Source organism: Onychostoma macrolepis, chromosome 03, assembly GCF_012432095.1.
Source record: "Onychostoma macrolepis isolate SWU-2019 chromosome 03, ASM1243209v1, whole genome shotgun sequence".
NCBI classification, from domain to species: domain Eukaryota; kingdom Metazoa; phylum Chordata; class Actinopteri; order Cypriniformes; family Cyprinidae; genus Onychostoma; species Onychostoma macrolepis.
Window position 1 is genome coordinate 2,796,840 of NC_081157.1, and position 22,336 is coordinate 2,819,175.

A 22,336-nucleotide genomic window follows, 5' to 3' on the forward strand; every position below is an offset into this window, starting at 1 on the left:
AAATAATGATCTTTAAAATAGCGTCATATGACCCCTTTAATATAAATTCAGAACAAAACTTTGTGCTTTTTCAAGCATACTGAAATACTTTAGCCGCGGAGCGGTGTTTCTGATATCAGTGAGCGCGGTGTGGAGCGGGAGTGGGAAATGGTGAACCCGGAGCGGAGCTGGAGCTGGAGCAGAGTGATTTTTGCATATAATTAATATGACATTTGCATATAATTCACAGACCTGGCCCCACATTCTACCTTTATATGGGTGCTAAATTGCCAATGGTTGTACCCCCCACTGTCAAAAAGATGCTAAACAGATTGACTCTCTGTTCTCTCCATCGGACTTCAAACACATTCCAAAGATAACTAAATGACCCTCGATACAGGCACCAACGGCCTGGCTGACCAGTGGACTACCTTCATGATTACAATACACATAACACACACACATAGAGACATTTTCTATATTTAGACCATAATTAATCAGTTACACATGTATCTGGTATATGCATGTGTTGTTTGTATGTTTCCTTATTATATTAGCCTAGTTACCACTCGTTATTTGTATTAGTAAGCTCTAAACACTCATATTCAGGTGTATGAAGGTATCTCTGGTTTAATATCTTCAGGTGTTTCTTTCTTGGTATCAAAATGATCTGCTCTTTATTCCTCAAACAATGATGTACACTATGTGATCGTGAAATGCATCATACTATTTTTACTGTACTGTGGAAAAACTACACCGATTCTTCAAACCAGTCATAAAACATGCAAATGAGGTGTCAAGTGGGTCAAAGAAACACTTTCCCGCTGAAACTATGCGCCTTGTTATTGGTCAAACTAACCAAAATGGGTGTTACAGGGAAACCAGATAAAACTTCTCCCACACCCAAAAGGAGAGGTCTTCTCTTTACTTTCGGTGCCCTGGAGACACGCATATCACCTTGGAAATCTCGCGGCTCCCCTTCCGGGGGGAGTCTGAGCTTCTGGCAGTTTTAAGTTCAGTAACTTTGTCGATTCACTTCGGACCAATCAACCCATGGCTGGAATGACGAAGCTTTCACTCCTAAAGGAATTCATCAAGAATCTACGCATTATACATGCACCGGGACACTTTACTCAGCACTAACAAAACCAATGCAAGTAACTGATTGTTAACTATTTAGATGCGCTTCTAGGCTTCGACCCCTTTTAATTAAGGTGATGTGATTCTCTGATGGTTCTTAACAGGTTGTGTTTAGCTGATGTGTAAATCCTGCCATTACACTCTACTCTCTTGTGCGTGAGCGCTGTCTCTCTCTCTCTCTCTCTCTCTCCATGCCTTCCTTGCGTTGACATCTATGTTTAATGTGTGTATGTTTGTGTCTAGTTCGATGTTGCATGTTCCCGTGTAGTGTAGTTTAATAAACATCCATATGTATTCACGCTTGGTTGTCTGTGTCTGCTGCTCACAGAACGAGGTCACTTTAACGTTCTGGTTTTGTTACATGCTCTGTGAGCAATATATTAGTAAGGAAATTATTTTTCGTGGCCAGAGAAATAATTTTCCTTAGAGTCAATAGATGATTAAAACTGTCCGTACTGCGGACGAACAAATCATTCTATTGTACTATTAATGCTACAGTTAATTCCTGAAGATGAAAATATTTGATAACCCGTCATGATTAACTACGTTCATCTCACTTTGAGCTAATTTGCTACAACACTCACAATATTTTACAAAAGCACAAAGTTTTGTTGTTAAAGAAAACATACAGGGTGCGTGCTCTGTCTTCTGTCTCCGCGAACTGCTATAAGAAATGCGCCACTAAAATGAACTGAAACTCTGTGAATACTTGATACACAGACATGGGAGATATGTCTATAGAAAGCTTGAAGTGTCTACTTTTAAATGAAGTAATGTTGAAAACAATTATTCTGTAATAAAGTAATCCGTATGAAACCAAGATGATGTTCAGTTTTGCCCGTCTGAACTAATTATCTTTAATGTGATCCTGCCCATGAGCAGCTCGCGCCCTTCATATGTAAATATCCACGTGAGACGCGCGCACATGTAAACGCCCACATCACCTCCATAAACAAGGCGTGAGTAGTCAAGTTCACTTCGGCTACTGTTTGTTTCTGGAAGAAGACAGGCTGTGAGGAATAACCCAGAATTTACCTCAGAAGAAGAACAAGATGCGACGTGCTGCTTCATCCAGGAGGAGATCATTCTGATGAGTAAGTAATGTTTCTTTTTTGCATTAGTTCACATGTTATTGTGACATAAACGTGAACACATTTACTAGTTGGGTTTTTCTAAACTATAATTCCTGACTAAAATGTTTGAAATCGGGTGAAACATTTTGAATGCGATAGGCAATTCATTGTATCTAAATTTCTTATGACGCGATGATGTTTTATGCTCTATATAATATAAACAATACAATATACTGTAAAAGTAATATGAGTGTACACTGTAACATGATGAATGCTTTGAGTCTAAGAATGTTTAGACCATGTTCACTATTAATAATCTGTTCACAAATAGATTTTTATAACGTGCTAAACAATAATAATTAGTTTCTCAGATATAAAATGTTCTTTTTTACCATAGTACAAAGCGTGCGTGAGTCTATGACTACAAAATCATATTAATAATCTGTTCACAAATAGATTTTTATAACATGCTAAACAATAATAATTAGTTTCTCCGATACAAAATGTTCTTTTTACAACTACACTGATATTCTACGGTAAAACAAGCTCCTTGACTACTGATGATGGTTATTTTTTTCTTGAATCCATGGAAAGAAGCAGCAAACATTTAAATATCAGGTATGGTTTACTTGTTGAACAGAATCTGTTTTAAGGAATGACTCAAAGTCTCTTCACATCTCTGTGGTTAGATCAGTGTACACAATAATGTGTCTTTGACCTTCCCTTACGAAAATTAACCATGGTTTTTTGTAGTAACTACAAAATGAACCATGGTTTTTATAGTTAAACCATAGTAACTACAAAATTAACCATGGTTTTACCACAGTAACCATAGTAAAATATGTTTTTTGTAGTAAAACCATAGTAACTACAAAATGAATCATGGTTTTACTGCAGTAACCATGATTTTTCTATAGTTTTTGTAGAAAACCATAGTTAGTTATTTCTTACTCTTAAAAAAATAGGGCTCAATAAAATAATCATAATTAATCTCATGATTTCTGAAAATGAAACAATCAAATTTGGCAAATGTGTTGTCAGTTATTACAAAAAATACACTTTTTAAAAATGGTTCTTTGGCAGGGTGTATGGTTCCATGAAGAACCTTTAATATCCAAAAGAACCTATCCACTGCACAAAAGGTTCTTTAGACTATTTAATGGTTCTTCACAATCAACATTTTGTAAATATTTTTTTCTAGAAAGTGAGATCAAGTGAGCTAAATTTTCCTAGCTGCCTGGTCCAGAACTCATTCCAGACTCATTTTCTTTTAGTTGTGTTCAATTAAAGCTCAATAAAGTATTAATTTTTAGTTATAAATAGTGTTGTGGTGTTTTTTTAATTAAAAAAAGTAGACCAGTAGATCAGTCCTTTTATACTTTTTACTCCTATTTTAATGCTGTTTTGCATGACTCAAAAAATGTATTAGGCTAGTTATTTAGCAAAAGCAAAGTTTAGTATAAAAATCATGTTTTAAAATGAAATAAAAAGGCTGAGTGATACAAATCTTAAAATATATATATACTGTATTTATTTTTTATTTATCCCACTATCATACATTTTGCACCAATGTATTGGTCGTAGAACTACAAAATGAGTTTCAAATTCGCGATTTAAATAAAGATTTTAAGAGGTTTGTGAATGCTGCATGACTGCGACGTGTTTAAATGAGCGCGCGCGCTGAATACTGGAGTCTCATTCAAACGCTGCAGTGGCGGGAGTTTCCATGGAAACGGTGCACAACACTGTAACTGACGAACAGTAAATCTCGGTCTCTCGCTGCTGTTTTCACTGCTTTCAGGTGAGTTTAGTCCCTAAAATCACACAAATATCACATACAACTGTTCCAGACACTTTCTTACATGTAACTGACATGTTTCTGTTGAATATTTACTTCACAGAAATGTTTTACAGTCTTCGAAAAAGTCCGCTAGCATCTGTTTTCAGACGAGGTATGTTAGGCTAACTCTGAAGCTTGAGCTCTTATTTATGAAAGTTTGGGCTTTTAATCACATCTTTGTGTGTAGATGAGAGGTTTTGATAGCTTTGTAAAGGGTTTGCTGTCAGTTTGTCAATGGTTTATTGGAAGTTGTCTAACTTATGGGGGACGTCACTTACAGGAAGCACGAATTAACTGAATCTAACATTAGTTCAAAAGTGCTTTGATCTTTCATGGTAAACAAATATTGATAAATAATAAAAAAAAAATTGTTCTGTGGTTTCAGGAGTGATAATATAATCTTTCTACAAAGGAAGAGAAGCTCCTAAATTTAAAAATTTCTGAAGGGAGCTGCTGACAGAAATGCAGAAAACACAGGTGAGCATTGAAGAACTATGCAATATTTATATTTATAACATATTTTCTTATATCACCATGCATCTGTTATTACAGTTCATTAAAGGAAGGTTTTGACAGGTAGTGACACGAACCTAAATACATGAACGTTAATAATTTTATTTTAAGAAATTGTTTGCGTATGTTGTGTATGTACCGTTTTCTTTTTCTGCTTTCACTTCTGCTCTAGCTTGCTTCCTTTAAATAAAGCTAAATATCGTTGGCTCTGTGATAAATTGCATATTATGTTTCTAGATTATGATGGCCGTGCAGCAGAGGAGCACAGAGTCTCCTGTCGGACAACATGTCTAAGTCGCTACTAACCATGTGACTAGTAAGTAAAACCTCAAACAGGACACTACTGTTCAAAAGTTAGAGGTTGGTATGATTTTTTAAAATGTTTTTTGAATGTGTTTTTTAAGTAAGTCTTCTGCTCACCACTACTGCATTTATTTAATTAAAAATACAGTAAGAACAGAAATATTGTAAAATATTATCATTTAAAATGCGTCAGGAACACACATTGGGTGAGAGAACACCATTGAGTCCGGAAGAGATTGGTTCATTGTTGGAATTGTGTTTAAACACAACATATTTCAAGTACAAAGATGAGTTTTATCGACAGAAGCATGGATGTGCGATGGGTTCCCCAGTGTCGCCTATAGTGGCTGATCTGTACATGGAGGAAGTGGAAAGAAAAGCTTTGGACACGTATAGCGGGGAGGTTCCAAGCCATTGGTTCAGATATGTGGACGATACATGGGTGAAGATTAAGAGAAGGGAGATTAATTTGTTCTCTGAGCACATTAATTCAGTGGATATAAATATCAAGTTCACCGAAGAGGAGATGTTGGAAAACAAACTTCCTTTCTTGGACTGTGCTATAAGAGTGGGTGAAGACAGAAGATTACAAGTGGAGGTGTACCGTAAACCCACTCATACGGACCGGTATCTCCTGTTTGATTCACACCACCCATTAGAACAAAAATTGGGTGTGATTCGCACCCTGCAACATCGAGCGGAGAGTATACCCACGTTTCCAGAGGCCAGAGAACAAGAGAACAATCACATCAAACAAGCATTAAAGAAATGTGGTTACCCAAATTGGACATTTATGAAAACTCATACAAAATAAAAAAGGGAGGTGAAACAGTCAGAACAAAGGAGACATAATTTCCGAAAAAACCATGTTGTTATCCCTTATGTGGCTGGAGTATCTGAGAAGTTCAGAAGGGTTTTCTCCAAGCATAAGATTCCTGTGTATTTCAAACCAATGACTACTTTGAGACAACGTTTGGTCCATCCTAAGGACCGGATTCCTAAACATCAAAGAAGTAATGTGGTATATGCTGTTGAGTGTAGTGAGGAGTGTAAGGACTTATACATAGGAGAAACAAAACAACCACTTTATCGACGTATGGCTCAACATAGAAGTGCAAATTCTTCTGGGCAGGATTCTGCAGTCTTCTTATATTTACAACAAAATAAACAATTTTCACGACCATGAGGTGAGAATTCTGGATAGAGAAGAGAGGTGGTTTGAAAGAGGCATAAAGAAAGTGATTCATGTAAAGGTGGAGTGTCCCTCTTTGAATAGGGAGGGGGTTTGAGACACCATCTGTCCCACGCCTATGATGCTGTGCTGGAAACGGTGCCACGGCGCTGCAAGGAGAGATTGGAGTGCTCCGTTCGGAGAGTAGGAGGGGCACCATCATGAGCTGTAACACCATCTACTCTGGCATGTGTCACACATTTAATCTAGTAGTCATATGACCTCTATAGGTCTGTTGATCATGTGACTTTTGTGGATATATTTGCCAGAGTTACTTCCTGTTTTTACAACTGATGAAGGTGTTTGGATAGACACCGAAACGTCTTGTTAAGTTTGTTTTTATAGTCCAGTGATTTTAATAAAAAGTAAATTTTTTGGAAAGTTAACATTGTGTTTTAAATTGTTTTAAATTCTGTTTCAAAATAACAAGCAATCTGTTGTTTTTAGGTTTAGAATGTAATGTTTGTATTTTAACACTTTAATGCTTATAATGTACAGCAGAGCCTTCATAGATACATTCATTATATTTGTTTTCATAGGCAGGATGTGAAATGACATTCTTTAAAATAATGGATTAAAATTATTTAATTAAAAAATAATGTATATATATTATTTTTTATTTTTTTGTCATCCAATTACTAATATTAATAAAAAAAATCTACAGATAAACTGATTATCAAAAAAAAATTGTTAGTTGCATGCAGCCCTACATACGATATTGTTAAAGAGGTCGGCGGTATAATGTGTGTGAACACTAAGTCATGTTTATTTGTACAACATGTAATTAATTTATATAGAGATAATGCATTATTACAGTGAAACAATTTGCTATTTTTATTTTGTAAATTAGCAGAAAACCATCTCTACCACTGCAGTGCTTTATCACTATTTTTTAAATAAAGTTATAGTTCATAGTTCTGAATCATTTTGTCATGTGACAACAATATTTTCTTTCAGATGATGCAACTGCTATAATAAAGCCTGTATCATAGAATAGTAACTTGTCATTCTGTTTTTATTTTGTAGATGTTTGTTGAATAACTAGGCTTAAATGCAATTTGAGGTACTTTAGTAAAACCATGGTTAAACTATGGTATTACAACCATAGTTAATTTGTGGTACTTGAACCATGGTTTTTAAAACCATGGTTCACACCAAAAAACCATGGTTACTACAGTTGTACTATAGTATTACTACAATATAACTAGTAAAACGTCTCGGTTCCGTATGTAACCCTCGTTCCCTGAAGAAGGGAACGGAGACGTCACGTCGGATGACCGACGAATTGGGATCTCGCCAGAGAGACCAATCCACTTCGAGTGTAACTAAACGAGCCAATGGACATTGGCATGCGATCATTGCATCCAGCTGCCGCTGATCACAGCGTGAGTATAAGAGGCAGCGGGTGCACTGCATTAATTCATGCTTTTGCTGAGGAGCCGAGCCAGTGACCCGGCCACTTAGCGGTGGTACAGCGACTGTGGCGATGGGACGTGACGCCTCGTTCCCTTCTTCAGGGAACGAGGGTTACATACGTAACCGAGACGTTCCCTTTCAGTCGGTCACTCCGAGTCACGTCGGATGACCGACAAATTGGGATCCCTACCAAAACGCCACAGGAGCTGCCCCTTCCAGTGCCCTGTGTAGGCCTCCTAATCCTTCCTATAAGGCAGACGATAGGACCGGGCTCTACACAGAGAAGGTCAACTACTGTTGTTCCTTGGGCAACCCAGACAGTAGGACTTGGATAACACTGGGAAGCGTGCCCTTCCGTTTGGAAGAGGCACACTGCGGAGTCACCTCCTCCCAGAGGGGGTTAAGTGGCATTTAGACATGTGAAGTAACCCCGTAGGGCCCTATTGCACATGGAAGTCTCTGAGATGGCACAGGCTGCATCATTAGAGATGGCAGAACGTGGTCTGCCAGGGGAAACACGGCTCTAATAAGCATACCGTGGAATACACATATGGGATCCCGGCAGGGTCTCTCATATGGGCACTAGCCTCACATCAGATTTCAAGAATTCATTGGCTGAAAGGCCTGGCGCCGGACGCTCCGCCACGTCCGGACGCCGGAGTGCTGGAGGACTCGACAGGGTTTGCCTGGTTAAGGAACTCTCTGGAGAATTAGGCGAAAGAACGCCGCAAGCCGACTCTGAGCCGGGCCTCTCAGTGCCACTACCCGTTTGAGGTGAAAACACAGGAGGAAACCGGTTCGACACGTAGGCTATAAAACCTAGCGAACGTGTTAGGAGTCGCCCAACCCACAGCTCTACAGATGTCAGCTAGCGAGGCACCACGAGCCAGCGCCCAGGACGATGCGACACCCCTAGTGGAGTGAGCACGCAACCTGAGCGGGCAGGGCACACCTTGTGCTTCATAGGCCAAGGTGATGGCATCCACTATCCAGTGGGCCATCCTCTGCTTGGAGACAGCCTTCCCCTTCTGCTGTCCTCCGTAACAGACAAAGAGCTGTTCTGAGGTCCTGAAGCTCTGAGTTCTATCCACGTACTGTCGCAGTGCGCGTACAGGACAGAGCAAAGCTAGGGCTGGGTCTGCCTCCTCCAGGGGCAGTGCTTGCAGGTTCACTACCTGGTCCCTGAAGGGAGTGGTAGGAACCTTGGGCACATAGCCGGGCCGGGGACTCAGTGTTGCACTGGAGTCAGCCGGCCCAAACTCAAGGCACGATTCGTCGACCGAAAATGCCTGCAGGTCCCCCACCCTCTTGATCGAGGCCAACGCAGTCAGGAGTAGGGTTTTCATAGAGATAAACTTCAACTCAACTGACTGCAAAGGCTCGAAGGGGGCAGTTTGTAGGGCTCTTAGCACCAATGCCAAATCCCAAGAGGGTAGGGAGGGAGGCCTAGGCGGGTTTAACCTCCTGGCCCCCCTAAGAAACCTGACAACCAGATCGTGCTTCCCCACCGACCTCCCCTCTACGGGGTCGTGGTGAGCGGAAATAGCAGCAACATAAACCTTAAGGGTGGAGGAGACAGCCTACGCCCAACCCTTGTTGCAAAAGGAAAGCACGGCTCTGATCGAACATCTCCGGGGGTCCTCACGGTGAGAGGAACACCATTCGACGAACAGGTTCCACTTCAGCGCATAGGCCCGTCTTGTGGACGGTGCTCGTGCTGAAGCGATAGTGAGAGCTACCTCCTGAGGCAGACCTAGAACCTCCCAGGGGCCAGCTGTGTGCCAGTGCATCCGTGCCGAGCGTTGCCTCGGACAGGGAATAAAACCACTGGCAGTGGGTGGTTTCTGGAGACGCAAACAGGTCTACCTGAGCAACTCCGAACCGACTCCAAATCAGCTGGACCGCCTGGGGATGGAGTCTCCACTCCCCAGGAAGCGCCGCTCGAGACAGCTCGTCGGCCGCCTGATTGAACACTCCTGGGATGTGGATGGCACGAAGGGACCTCAGATGCTTCTGACTCCAGAGGAGGAGGTGGCGGGCGAGTTGCGACATGCGACGGGAGCGTAAACCGCCTTGCCGGTTGATATACGCAACGGTCGCAGTGTTGTCCCGTACGGACCAGAACGTCCTTGCCCCGCAGGCGCCCTCTGAGGCGGCTCAAGGCAAGGCGTACTGCCAGCAACTCGAGGCAATTGATATGCCAACGCAGTTGGGGACCCGTCCACACCCCTGACACTGCGTGCCCATTGTACGTGGCTCCCCAGCCGGTGGCCGAGGCATCCGTGAATACCACAGCATGCCTGGATACCTGCTCCAGGGGCACTCCTGCCCGAAGGAACGATGGATCTGTCCACGGGCTGAAGGTTTTGCGGCAGGCCGGTGTAATCTGAACCCGGTGAGTACCGCGTTTCCACGCCCACCTTGGGACTCGGCCATGGAGCCAGTGCTGAAGCGGTCTCATATGGAGCAGACCGAGCGGAACTATCGCCGCAGCTGCAGCCATATGCCCCAGGAGCCTCTGAAAGAGTTTCAGTGGGACCGCCGTCCTGCCTGATAAAGTCTTGAGGCAGTTCAGCACCGACTGAGCACGTTCCTGGGTGAGGCGTGCTGTCTGGTTGACCGAATCCAACTCCATGCCGAGAAAAGAGATACTCTGCGTTGGCACGAGTTTGCTCTTTTCCCAGTTGACCCGAAGACCCAACTGGCTGAGGTGCCTGGGCACCAGGTCCCTGTGTGCGCACAACCGCTCTCGAGACTGTGCAAGTATGAGCCAGTCGTCGAGGTAGTTGAGGATGCGCACACCCCGTTCTCTCAGGGGAACAAGGGCCGCCCTCTGCGACTTTGGTGAAGACGCGAGGCGAAAGGGACAGCCCGAAGGGCAGGACCTTGTACTGATATGCCCGACCCTCGAACGCAAATCGCAGGAATGGCCTGTGTCGCGGGAGAATCGAGACATGAAAGTACGCGTCCTTCAGGTCGATCGCTGCAAACCAAGCTAGGGGACGGACGCACCCAAAAATGCGTTTCTGCGTCAACATCTTGAACGGCATCTTGTAAAGTGCATGGTTCAAAACTCTGAACTGAATCGCGTAGCTGAGTCTGATGGTCCGCAGGAGCCACCGAGACGGACTGGGGAGCACTAGCCAGGCTCCGAGAGACCGTGCCAGCGGGACCAACGAGGCCACCGACATACCCGCGGTGGGGCAGCGAGGTGGAACACAGGGACCCGGCCCGGAGCCTGTGACGGCTTGGCCTGTGATTGGTGGGGGGCGGGGTCTGGGTGTGCAGTGTAACACTCACCTGAGGCTGGGCGTCCTGCCTGCGACCGGCTCCATGACGCTGCCTGGTGGAAGGCTGCTGCGGCTGCGCGGGAGCGGGGGCAGCCGCAGGGGGGCGCCCACGGCGACGAGCAGGCTGAGGGGCTGCAGCCGGAGTGGAAGCAGCAGGTTTCCTCCGGCGCATGATGTGTTTGATCGCCTCAGTCTGCTTCTGGGCTGCCGAGAACTGCTGGGCAAAGCTCTCGACAGCGTTGCCGAAAAGGCCGGTCTGCGACACGGGAGCATTCAGGAACTGTACCTTCTCCTGCTCCTTCATGTCAGCAAGACACAGCCAGAGATGGCGCTCCTGGACCACTAGCGTGGACATCGCACGACCCAGAGACTGTGCGGTCACCTTCGTCCACCTTCCACACGAGCCCGACATTCTCGGCGGCCCGGGAAAGCATAGCCGTCATCTCTGGGTCTGGCTCGGACAACGCTACCACACCCGAAGGGGGCAACGCAGCCGGGTCGTCATCCCCGGAGAGAGAGGACTCGCCCTCCGATGCAGTGATCGACATCTGGTCGTCAGAGGGGGCGCCGAAGGAAATGCGTGGTGCACTCTGTCCAGCAGAGGGCCCAGCGCGCTCCTTCGGCAGCTCCACCGGAGTGCTTGAGGGGTGAGGAACTCCTCTTGGGGAAGCCCTCACCGTAACCCTCAGATTACCTCTGACTCCACCGGATCCAGCGCCGCCCCCAGGAACGAACACTGGATCGCGGCAGAGGCAGAGGGACTCCGCCATGTTTGACATAACGGAGTCTATTATGCAACTCCGAGATGGTCATGTCCCCACAAGAAGAACATGAACCATCCACAAAAGCTTCCTCAGCATGCTGAATGCCCAGACACGTGAGGCAGCGATCGTGACCGTCCTGAGGCGCCAGGAAACGACCACACCCAGAAACGCACGGGTGATAAGACATCTTTAAAAAGACGCGATCACCCGTGTTACTCTTTAGAGAAAATTTGCTCTTTATTAGTGCTGAAGCACGCAGGGGAGCTGGCCACCACACACCCTAGTGTGACTGCCTTCACGGAATCGATCTCTTTCTCCCGTGAGACCGCGACCACCGCTGCTGCGCTGTAACGCCAAGACTCGCCGCTCGCCTTCTCACCGCAGGAAAGGAGAGCAGCAGTAATTCACCGCCGGCTCTGAAGCGAAAGGATGAATTAATGAGGTGCACCCGCTGCCTCTTATACTCACGCTGTGATCAGCGGCAGCTGGATGCAATGATCGCATGCCAATGTCCATTGGCTCGTTTAGTTACACTCGAAGTGGATTGGTCTCTCTGGCGAGATCCCAATTCGTCGGTCATCCGACGTGACTCGGAGTGACCGACTGAAAGGGAACCATAGTATCAGAACCATGGTTTTTTAAAAACTTTTTGTCTGTGTGTGTGTGTGTCATCAGTGCAGTGGATGATGGGAACTGTAATGCATGTGGTGAAGTGCAACAGTTAGTGTAGTGCAAGAGTCCATGTGGTGAGCGGATGACCTCTGGTGGTGAGTGAACGGAAGTTCATAGACCGGATTCGTGACAATAGTAATGTGACTATATTAATTGTTTTTTTTTACCGTAACAAGCAGACTAAAAGTTAAATGGGAGTGGATACCATTTTGCAACAAATTTATTTGCTATGCTCAGTAACGTAAAAGAATGCTAGACATAGCGTAATTGCTTTTATATTGACTTGAATGAAAATAGCCTAACCTAAAAGAACGACTTGTGGATTGATGTGAATGCCAGAAAACAGGAATAATGCTCAAAATGCTTGTAGATTAAACATCTCCGATGACGTTCATCGCCATGGATTGATTTTATTGGGTTACAAGAAAAGGTAGGATATTCCAGCCGGCATTTCAACTGGGTACCATGGTTGAAATCGCAACGTTGTTTCACTGTCCTGCCTTCAGCATGGGTGAATTAAGGTCGTTCTGTAGACGTTGGATTGACGCTGAATTAGGTGTTGATTTTGCTAATTGAATCAATGTTGATAACGCAACGTTGTTTCACCATCTTAGCTTTCAACATGGGTCAATAAATGTACGTTCAATAGTTTGCATTTACTGTACATACATAAAAGTTAAAAATCAAATGACTGGCAGCAATGGCTTTAAAATAAACTTCAATAATCTACCACATGCTCAATATTGTAAAACAATAGTCTTATTTTAGAAACATACTGTATAAAATAGATGAATAATCTTAAACTTTAGCTTGCAGTGTTTGTGCTTGGATGTATTGTTAACCCCCTGGGGTCGAAGCCCGCACTGGTGTGGTCTGTCTCGTATTTTCTTGATGACCGCGAAAAGAACTAAAAATACTCCTTCATTTTTGATTGTACAGATAAGAATAAGGTAGCGTTTCAAACTGCAAAGGGTCTACTTCTATTTGTGTATAGTCATAATAACAACAAAACAATGTGCTTTTGTAAAATAAAGAAAATGAATAGGGTGCATTCTCTGTCGTCTCGGTCTCTGTCACCTCTTTTCACAGACACGTAAATAAAACTATAGTTTCTGTGAAAAAAGGCTTAAAAATGTGACTCATTATAAGAAATCTGTACATGTGTAACGGGTCCCACTCGCCTGCTCCGAGCGGGTCTCCAGGCGTGGGAGGCGGACGCACTAACCAGGAGGCTAAAGAGCTCAGGGGAGTGAGGTTTTACCTGCACAGCACCAACTCGCTGGCCTCCGTTACACAAGTGTGCAGTGAAAATGGGCAGAACAGTTCAAGAATGGAACCGGCAACAGAAACCATGTAGGTGGTAAAGGGGTATAGGAGCATATGACCGCCTGTCTTGAGTTCTGTCGTCAGCCAGAGGCGGCACTAAATTTGACAGAGACAGTTGCCTTGAAATTCCTTATGCAGGAAAAACTGCCTTAAATTAAATGCATTTAATATTTTAAGTAGAAATGTTTCTTCAAATTCTGATAAAATGTTAGAGCCAACAGCCTTGTGCATATAGCGTGGTTGTGCTTCGGGTGATCCTTGAAAGAGTCCCAGCTCTAGGTCCTTTCTGATGCCGTCCCCTCCTCTCTCTCCCACTTGTGCGCTCTCTGTATGGTCCTGTGTAAATAAAAACAAAAACACCAAAAATAAATACTCATAAAATAACTGAAAATTTAATGCAAAACAAATGTGACCCGTGCTGGCAAAATGAGTCGGAATGCGCATGGTCTAATTTGGAGCTACAGGCAAAAGAAGTGAAAAATGTCAGTTTTGGTCGAATTTGAGGTTTTCACAAAAATGAGTTCATCAAGCCCTCGTCTGGCGATCCCAATGCTCCAAATAGTAATTAAACATCTAAAATGATCTTTATTTGTACGTTTTCTGAGAGGAGTACCTTTTTCTCTGCTCACTTCTGGACAAGTTATAGGTCTATTGTTGCAAAGCGCAGCATTCCAGCTTTGTGAATATTCATATCGAGTTCTTGACAACATGAGTCCAAACCTGTGAAATATGATTTTCAAACCCATGCTGATGAAAACAAAATGATCGTGCTGACTGATATTTGCAAAGCGTGTGTATAAGACACGCCTTTCAGAGAGCGTGCGATCTCCTATAAAGTAGCTACATTATTGCGAAATATGTCTTGGCAAGATTAATTACCTGTTATGTCTGACATGACGCTAAGTTAACGGTTGGGGAAAAATCTGATGTGTAACATTATATTAGATCCATGCATTACAGTAGGTCCTAATATAGATCTGTCTCAAAGTTAATCAAACATTAAAAGAAAAGACGGAATCACTCGCTACTCTTGCTTAAACTACTGTTTATTTGCATCTTTGTTTTTATTTTAAATAACAAAGATAAAATAAAAAATAGCTATATTGTGATAAATAATATAGTAATTATTATTATTATTATTAAGAAAATATGCAACGTTGCTTGATGATTTTTCTTTGGAATCTTCAGAAAACTATAACTCAGTTTTTCTCAGAATCAACTCTGCTGACTCTATTGCCTTCAAATGGCTGTAGCCCAGTCATTTTTTGTCCGATTCCAACAAGTCATATATCATTTCACAAGTCATATCCGATCTTAATAGAGACATGCTAACATCTCAGACACCGCGCAGAAATGCCATAGCGCCAGAAATGGAAGTAATCACTACATTGACATGTTGCAAATGCAACTATGCAGCAGTGATGATCTGGGTCTGTCACAACCTTCTATAAGCAAAGTGATCACACAAACAATTACAGCACTTTCAGAATCTTATTCTGTCACTGTTCATTTCCTATAAAATATGTTAAGTATGTCAGCATGGTGAATAAAAAATAAGAATATATATATACATATATAATGTGTGTGTGTGTGTGTGTGTGAGAGAGAGAGAAAGTACGGTAAAACAGGAAAAAATACGCCTGTAATTTCAAAGTGAAGGCTTTTAGTAGACCCTACTCTTAAAAGCGCTCTTTTATTTCCTTCTTGGACAACCAACCAATCACAGTCTTCAAAAGATTGTGTCATAGCTAGCAACGGGGTCAGCCCCGCCTCCTCACTGAGATAAAAGTTTTTGTCTTTTTCTCGCTCAGAGTTGCTCTCAGGTTGGTCCTGAATCACTTTTAAGCTAAGACTCCTAGTTAGAAAGTTTTAAGCTAAATTAGGAGCTCTCTGAGAGGATTCTTAGAATCTTTAAGAATACGGGCCCAGATGATTATGTGTTAATAATTGCTATTATCATCTTTAACATCTGTGATAAAGCAGTACAAAAACACACACACACACACAGGTATTTATGCAGGTTACATGTCCTTTACCCATTTGTAAACTCTTATATACATTACTATTTTCAAAAGGTAATAAAGATAGCGAGTTTCTTACCTGATTTTGCTCGTATGTTTGCTGGACCTCGCAGATCACATTTGACCCTTGCTGTGTTCACATTCCAGTTTTTGTTCTCCGTTGACATGTCACAAGTCAAATTTGCTCAAAATAAAAATTTAACAGGCAAATATCAAATAATTCGGGACCGACCGAGCAATCTCAATGAGCAGCAGCTCACAGCCTCACTCACAAAGACGATAATAGACAATAAAGGCCCTATTTTCAAAATTAAAAAGGCACGCACAGTCTCATTGGCCAGTTTCCTGGATGACAGCCAGATTAACCAATCATGAACAAAGCAAAAAGGTAAAACAACCAATAGGAATTGTTTCAGTGTGGTAATGTAGAGAAATATATTTAGTTTTATTGTTGTTAATGATATAATAATTATATTTTAACATATTCCTTTAGATTTTAGAATTGGTTTCATTATCAAAATATTGTAAAAAGCTCCTAAAATAATAAAAGTGATCGTAATAATAATTTAAAAGGCAGACATCATGTTGATTCAACATACAGATCTTGTAAAAAGTCAATGTTGATTTATAAGTGTTTTTGTTAACCTTTTTCAACCATTTAGCATTAAACATTATTTCATCGTTGAATCAACAACTGACATTATTTCAACCATATTTCAACGTTGAAGATTGGTCATGTGCCGGCTGGGTTTTCTGGCACTGTAACTTCATATTGACGCAAGACTATACACAAATGCAGAATGTCGTAACTCATTTTGAGCGTTCCAAACAAAGTGAAAGAGCCGTAACTGATGTTATACGGTGTTCTGCCTTGGTTTCTCTGAGGCTTTTCGAAGTTACTGTTAAGACGACCCATTATTTTCTCGGAAAAACAACAAAACTGACTCAAGATACTTATGCACATAATAAAGGATGTCTTGAATGTCCCAAAAATATCAATAACTAATAATAATAATAATAATTTTTATTTATATAGCGCCTTTCTAGCACTCAAGGTCACTTTACAAATCAGGCTTAAGGAACAGAGACAATAGACATCAATACCAGAAAACATAACAAACCAAAAGCTAAGAGTAATATACAGAAACCACTTACAAGAAGTAAATCAGATAAATAAGAAGGAGCAATGTTATGGTGAGCTTTATAAGTGAGAATTAGTATCTTAGTATCTTTGAATTAGTCGTTTGATATTATTAGCTGAGAGGCCACAAAGAAGTGAATTACAATAATCTAATTGAGACGTAACAAAGGCATGTATAACAGTTTCAACATCCTGCTGACTGAGAGAGGATCGAATACGCGAGATATTACGTAGATGGAAAAAAGCTGTCTTAACCACTTTACCAATATGATCGTTGAATGAAAGAGTAGAATCAATGAGAACACCAAGATTGCGAACTTTAGTTGAGGGCATAATCAGATCACCATCCAGATCCAGCAGTTGACTAGAATGCTTAGATACAACAGCTTTAGAGCCAATCAGAATTACCTCAGTTTTATCAGAGTTAAATCTAAGGTAATTTGCTTCTAGCCAAAGCTTGAGTTCCTTGATGCAATTTGTTAATGAAAGTGGAGGAAACACTGAAGTGGAAGGTGTGCTAAAATAAATCTGAATGTCATCTGCGTAGCAGTGGAAGTTAAACCCATAGTGCTTAATTATTTGTGCAATTGATAGCATATGAATGGTGAAGCGGAGAGGGCCCAAAACAGAACCCTGAGGTACACCAGAGCTGATGAATTTGGTAGATGATCTGTGATTCTGGTATATAACTAATTTTCGACCAAAATTTAAGTTACGGTTTTTTGCCTTTGCACGGCAGAAAACATGCCTTACAAAGGTTAAATCAATATATTGTTTTCTGTGAATGAGTAATCAGGATGATTTTCACATCATTTTGAAGTAAATATTCTAGCCTACAAGACTGAAAGTCCTATTCTGAACTATTCAGTATGGGTTTTATGGCCTTATGTCAGCTACATCTTTTTCCCCAAAACTGACTAACCACGCATGATCTTTTTTTTTTCTAAAAAAATGCAAACATGTACATCCATCTTGGTCACATGCATGTGCATCTCAATAAATTAGAATGTTGTGAAAAAGTTCATTTTTTCTTGTAAGTTATTTCAAAAAGTAAAACTTTCATATATTTTAGATTCATTGCATGTAAAGTAAAACATTTTAAAAAAAAATGTTGTTTTAATTTTGATGAATAGAGCTTACAGCTCATGAAAGTCAAAAATCAGTATCTCAAAATATTAGAATATTTACATTTGAGTTTCAATAAATGACCATCCCTACAGTATAAATTCCAGGTATCTCTTATTCTTTGAAACCACAATAATGGAGAAGACTGCTGACTTGGCAATGATCCAGAAGACGAACATTGACGCCCTCCACAAAGAGGGTAAGTCACAGAGGGTCATTACTGAAAGGTGTGGCTGTTTACAGAGTGCTGTATCAAAGCATATTAAATGCAAAGTTGACTGGAAGGAATAATTTGGGTAGGAAAAGGTGCACAAGCAACAGGGATGACTGCAAGCTTGAGAATACTGTCAAGCAAAGCTGATTCAAACACCTGTGAGAGCTTCACAAGGAGTGAACTGAAGCTGGAGTCAGTGCATCAAGAGTCACCGCGCTCAGACGTCTTCAGGAAAAGGGCTACCAATCCACTTCTGAAGCAGAGACAACGTCAGAAGCATCTTACCTGGGCTGTGGAGAAAAAGAACCGAACTGTTGCTCTGTGGTCCAAAGTCCTCTTTTCAGATGAAAGTAAATTTTGCATTTCATTTGGAAATCAAGGTCCCAGAGTCTGGAGGAAGAGTGGAGAGACACAGAATCCATGTTGCTTGAAGTCCAATGTGAAGTTTCCATAGTCTGTGATGATTTGGGCTGCCATGTCATCTGCTGGTGTTGGTCCACTGTGTTTTCTGAAGTCCACAGTCAACGCAGCCATCTAACAGGAAATTTTAGCGCACTTCATGCTTCCTTCTGCTGACAAGCTTTATGGAGATGCTGATTTCATTTTCCAGCATGACTTGGCACCTGCCCACACTGCCAAAGGTACCAAAAGCTGGTTCAATTACCATGGTGTTGGTGTGCTTGATTGACCAGCAAACTCGCCTGACCTGAACCCCATAGAGAATCTATAGGGTATTGTCAAGAAGAAGATGAGAGACACCAGACCCAACAATGCAGACCACTGTCAAAGAAACCTGGGCTTCCATACCACCTCAGCAGTGCCACAAACTGATCACCTCCATGCCACGTCGAATTGAGACAGTAATTAAAGCAAAAGGAGCCCCTACCAAGTACTGAGTACATATACAGTAAATGAACATACTTTCCAGAAGGCCAACAATTCACTAAAAATGTTTTTTTTATTGGTCTTATGAAGTATTCTAATTTGTTGAGAATTGGTGGGTTTTTGTTAACTGTGAGCCAAAATCATCACAATTAAAAGAACCAAAGACTTAAACTACTTCAGTCTGTGTGCATTGAATTTAATTAATACACGAGTTTCACAATTTGAGTTCAATTACTGAAATAAATGAACTTTTCCACGACATTCTAATTTATTGAGATGCACCTGTATTATTGTAGCACAGTTTGTGCTGAATATAAAAAAATAAATACATGTTGACCAATAGTATAAGTAGCTGACATAAGCACAAATGTCAGGGCATGTCAAAACATCTGAAGGGCCCCAAAATCACCTCAGACCCCAGAGGGTTAAAAAATTATAATCAAATATTCGTATTACATTACACAATAATTTCTACACAATTACATTGTGTAGAATGTAATTATTGGGGCAGTCATGGCCTAATGGATAGAGAGTCGGACTTATAACCCGAAGGTCACAAGTTCGAGTCTCAGGTCCAGCAGGACCAGGACCAGGTCAGGCAGGACCATAACCAGTGCTCTCTGCACCTTCAATACCACGAATGAAGTGAGACCCTTGAGCAAGGCACCGAACCCCCAACTGCAATATGGCTGCCTACTGCTCCGGGTGTGTGTTCACGGTGTGTGTGTGTTCACTGCTGTGTGTGTGCACTTGGATGGGTTAAATGCAGAGCACAAATTCCGAGTATGGGTCAACATACTTGGCCACACATCACTTCACTTTACTTTGTGTGTATTTAAACAATGACCGTTGAAACATTCAAATGTTACATTCAAACATTCAAAAAAACCATTCAAACATTCAATATCCTGATATAAGACAGGAAATAATTTTTTAAGAAAATAATTGATCATTTACAAGTTTGTCATTTTACCGCAAATGAAAATAGTACCAAAGCAATAAAAAAAGTTACTTACATTCAGCACTTGTTGAAAGAACAATAGTCAGGGTGAGAATGGTTATGAACAGCTTCATCTTGATAGATAAGCATCGAACAATCATCAGAGAAATATGTAACTGAGGTGAAAAGAGCAGGTATTATTTCCTCTTTTGCATCATCCACTCAGAGTTTGACTCGCACAGTGACATCACTGTATCTAGGAGGACTAAAAAGTATTTCCTCTTTCAGCTGTAAAGCTGCTGTATAATCAAATCTAATGTTATGATTCCTTAAAATGTGAGTGTAAATTTAATTATTTATTTTTCTGTAAAAGATCCTATAATATTGTCATTTTTTAGTGTTGGTGAGTAACTAGAATGCCTAGTAATTCAAATTGGAAACCATCCAAATGCATCTATATATTGTAATCCAGTCACATCGACCACTGGGTGAAAATGCAGAGTTTTATTTTAAATTAAAGTTTAAAAGATAGATAAAGAGAGAAAAACATTAAATAAATAAATAATCTGTTTCTCAGACAACATTATGGTCAGAAGTCTTTGCTCTTCATTGATTTGGCTGCATTTCATTGAGTTTCAGATGTTTCAGACACAGGCCTGTCATTTGTATGATTATGATTAGTTTGTTTGTCTGTGGAAACAACAATAATTAACAAATACGAACAAACATCAACAGGTTACCACACATTACAAATAAATACAAATAAACACAACCAGCATCAAACAACATCCCTGTCACAACAGAATCACTGCCATAGATGTAAAATGACAACTGTGATATCACAAAGATTTATTTAACAGAGCTATACTGGAGGATATAAAGGATCTTTGTGCACGGGCAGTCCGTAGTAATGGTACCCTGTACCTTCGACCAGATGGTAATAACTCATATTCACCATAAACAGGATGTGATGCATCCCGAAGAATTGCATGGCTTTTCCTCACAGCTCGACCATTACACCAACAGTAACACAAAATATAACATTATACACTTAGATGGGGAATTGATCTTTAGAGTTTGGATAACTGAACATTTTTAACCACCAGTTTGGAGTCTGGCATTTTTTCTCAAAGTAATTATATTTTTATAGTTAGATGGTACTTTATTTAATGGTTTGCTATGTGAAATACTTCAAAATCTCAGAATAAAATGAGAATCCTGCTCTTATTTGGCACAATTGCTCTCAAAATAGTAGAATTATGGATACTTTTCATATTTCTGGGGTTCTCACAAGTGGAAGTTGTCATAGAAAGACTCTGGATTGACAAAGGACTTCTGGTCTCTTTTAGAGTGTTTTGATCTGAAACAACTAGTGGACTTTTCTACTCATAACAAGGGTCACACCTTGGATTTAGTGATTACCAACTGTTCATTTTTGTCTCGGCCTACCCCTATAGATTTAGGGTTGTCTGACCACCTGGCTATCCTTTTTAATATGGAACTGTCATGTACAAAAATGCCATGTACACAAACGGTAAATTATCATAATTGGAAATCGATAGATCTTCAGGACTTCTCTGCTTTTGTTGAGTCTTCTGTTAGTGGTCGCTCTCTATCTGACCCGCTGGAGGACAAAGTCTCTGTTAAATTCTGCTCTCCTCTCTGCTTTGGACTCTTTTGCACCAAGGAAATCTCGATCTGTGTCCTATGTACGCTCTGCTCCTTGGTTTAATGATGAGCTGCGCTCTAAGAAGGCAGCTTGCCGTAAGATGGAGCGTAGGTGGCGTCTCTCTGGCCTGAATGTTCATCACCTAGTTTGGAAGGACCACATAAATTAATATAAAGCTGAGATTGCATCTGTCAGGTCTCAGTACTTCTCCCAGATAATTTTAAATAATCAAAGTAATCCCAGACAATTGTTTCATGTCATCAACAAAATTTTGAAAGGCAACAGTTCTGCCAGCGTACCCATTACGGCTAATTTCTGTGATAGGTTCCTTGATTTTTTTAGTTCTAAGATTGATAATGTTACGTCCTCTGTCGTGTCTGTCATGTGTTCCCGCCTCTTGTTTCCTTATTTGGTCATGTTCCTGTCCTAGTTAAGTGTGATTATTAGTTAAGTCTTGTCCAGCCGTGTTTGATTATGTCTGTGATTGTCATGTGTATTTAGTTCCTGCCTGTTTAGTTAGTGTTTGTCTGGTCTACTCGTTATTCCCTGGTGTTCCTGTCTGTGTGAACCTTGCCTTGTCTTGCCCTGTCCTGATGTCACCATTAAAGACTATTATTTTGAAGTTTATCCTCGTCTCCGTGTTCCTCGTTCCTCCCTGCTGTGTGCACCGTGACAGATAAGGCTCATAGCTATATGAGTACTACTTTTGTTTCGGCTGATTCTGCTCTTAGTACCACTCAATTCTCTGGAGCCCCTCTCTCAAATTTTTCCACACTTGATTTAATTTTTCTGAG

The 22,336-nt window shown here is 41.3% G+C and overlaps 1 protein-coding gene across 2 annotated transcripts in view; it reads right to left on the reverse strand.

Moving 5' to 3' along the window:
- The window catches only part of LOC131536784 (H-2 class II histocompatibility antigen, A-K alpha chain-like), a 39,531-nt gene extending 19,502 nt beyond the window's left edge, over window positions 1-20,029 (reverse strand). Inside the window, exon 1 of one of the 2 annotated variants that reach the window (XM_058769909.1) lies at window positions 19,950-20,029. In XM_058769909.1, the coding sequence (XP_058625892.1) occupies window positions 19,950-20,007 (58 nt within the window). In that variant the 5' untranslated portion in view covers window positions 20,008-20,029. The remainder of the gene's footprint in view (window positions 1-19,949) is intronic. The other variant, XM_058769910.1, reaches the window with a different exon arrangement.
- Between the last annotated feature and the right edge of the window lie 2,307 nt (window positions 20,030-22,336).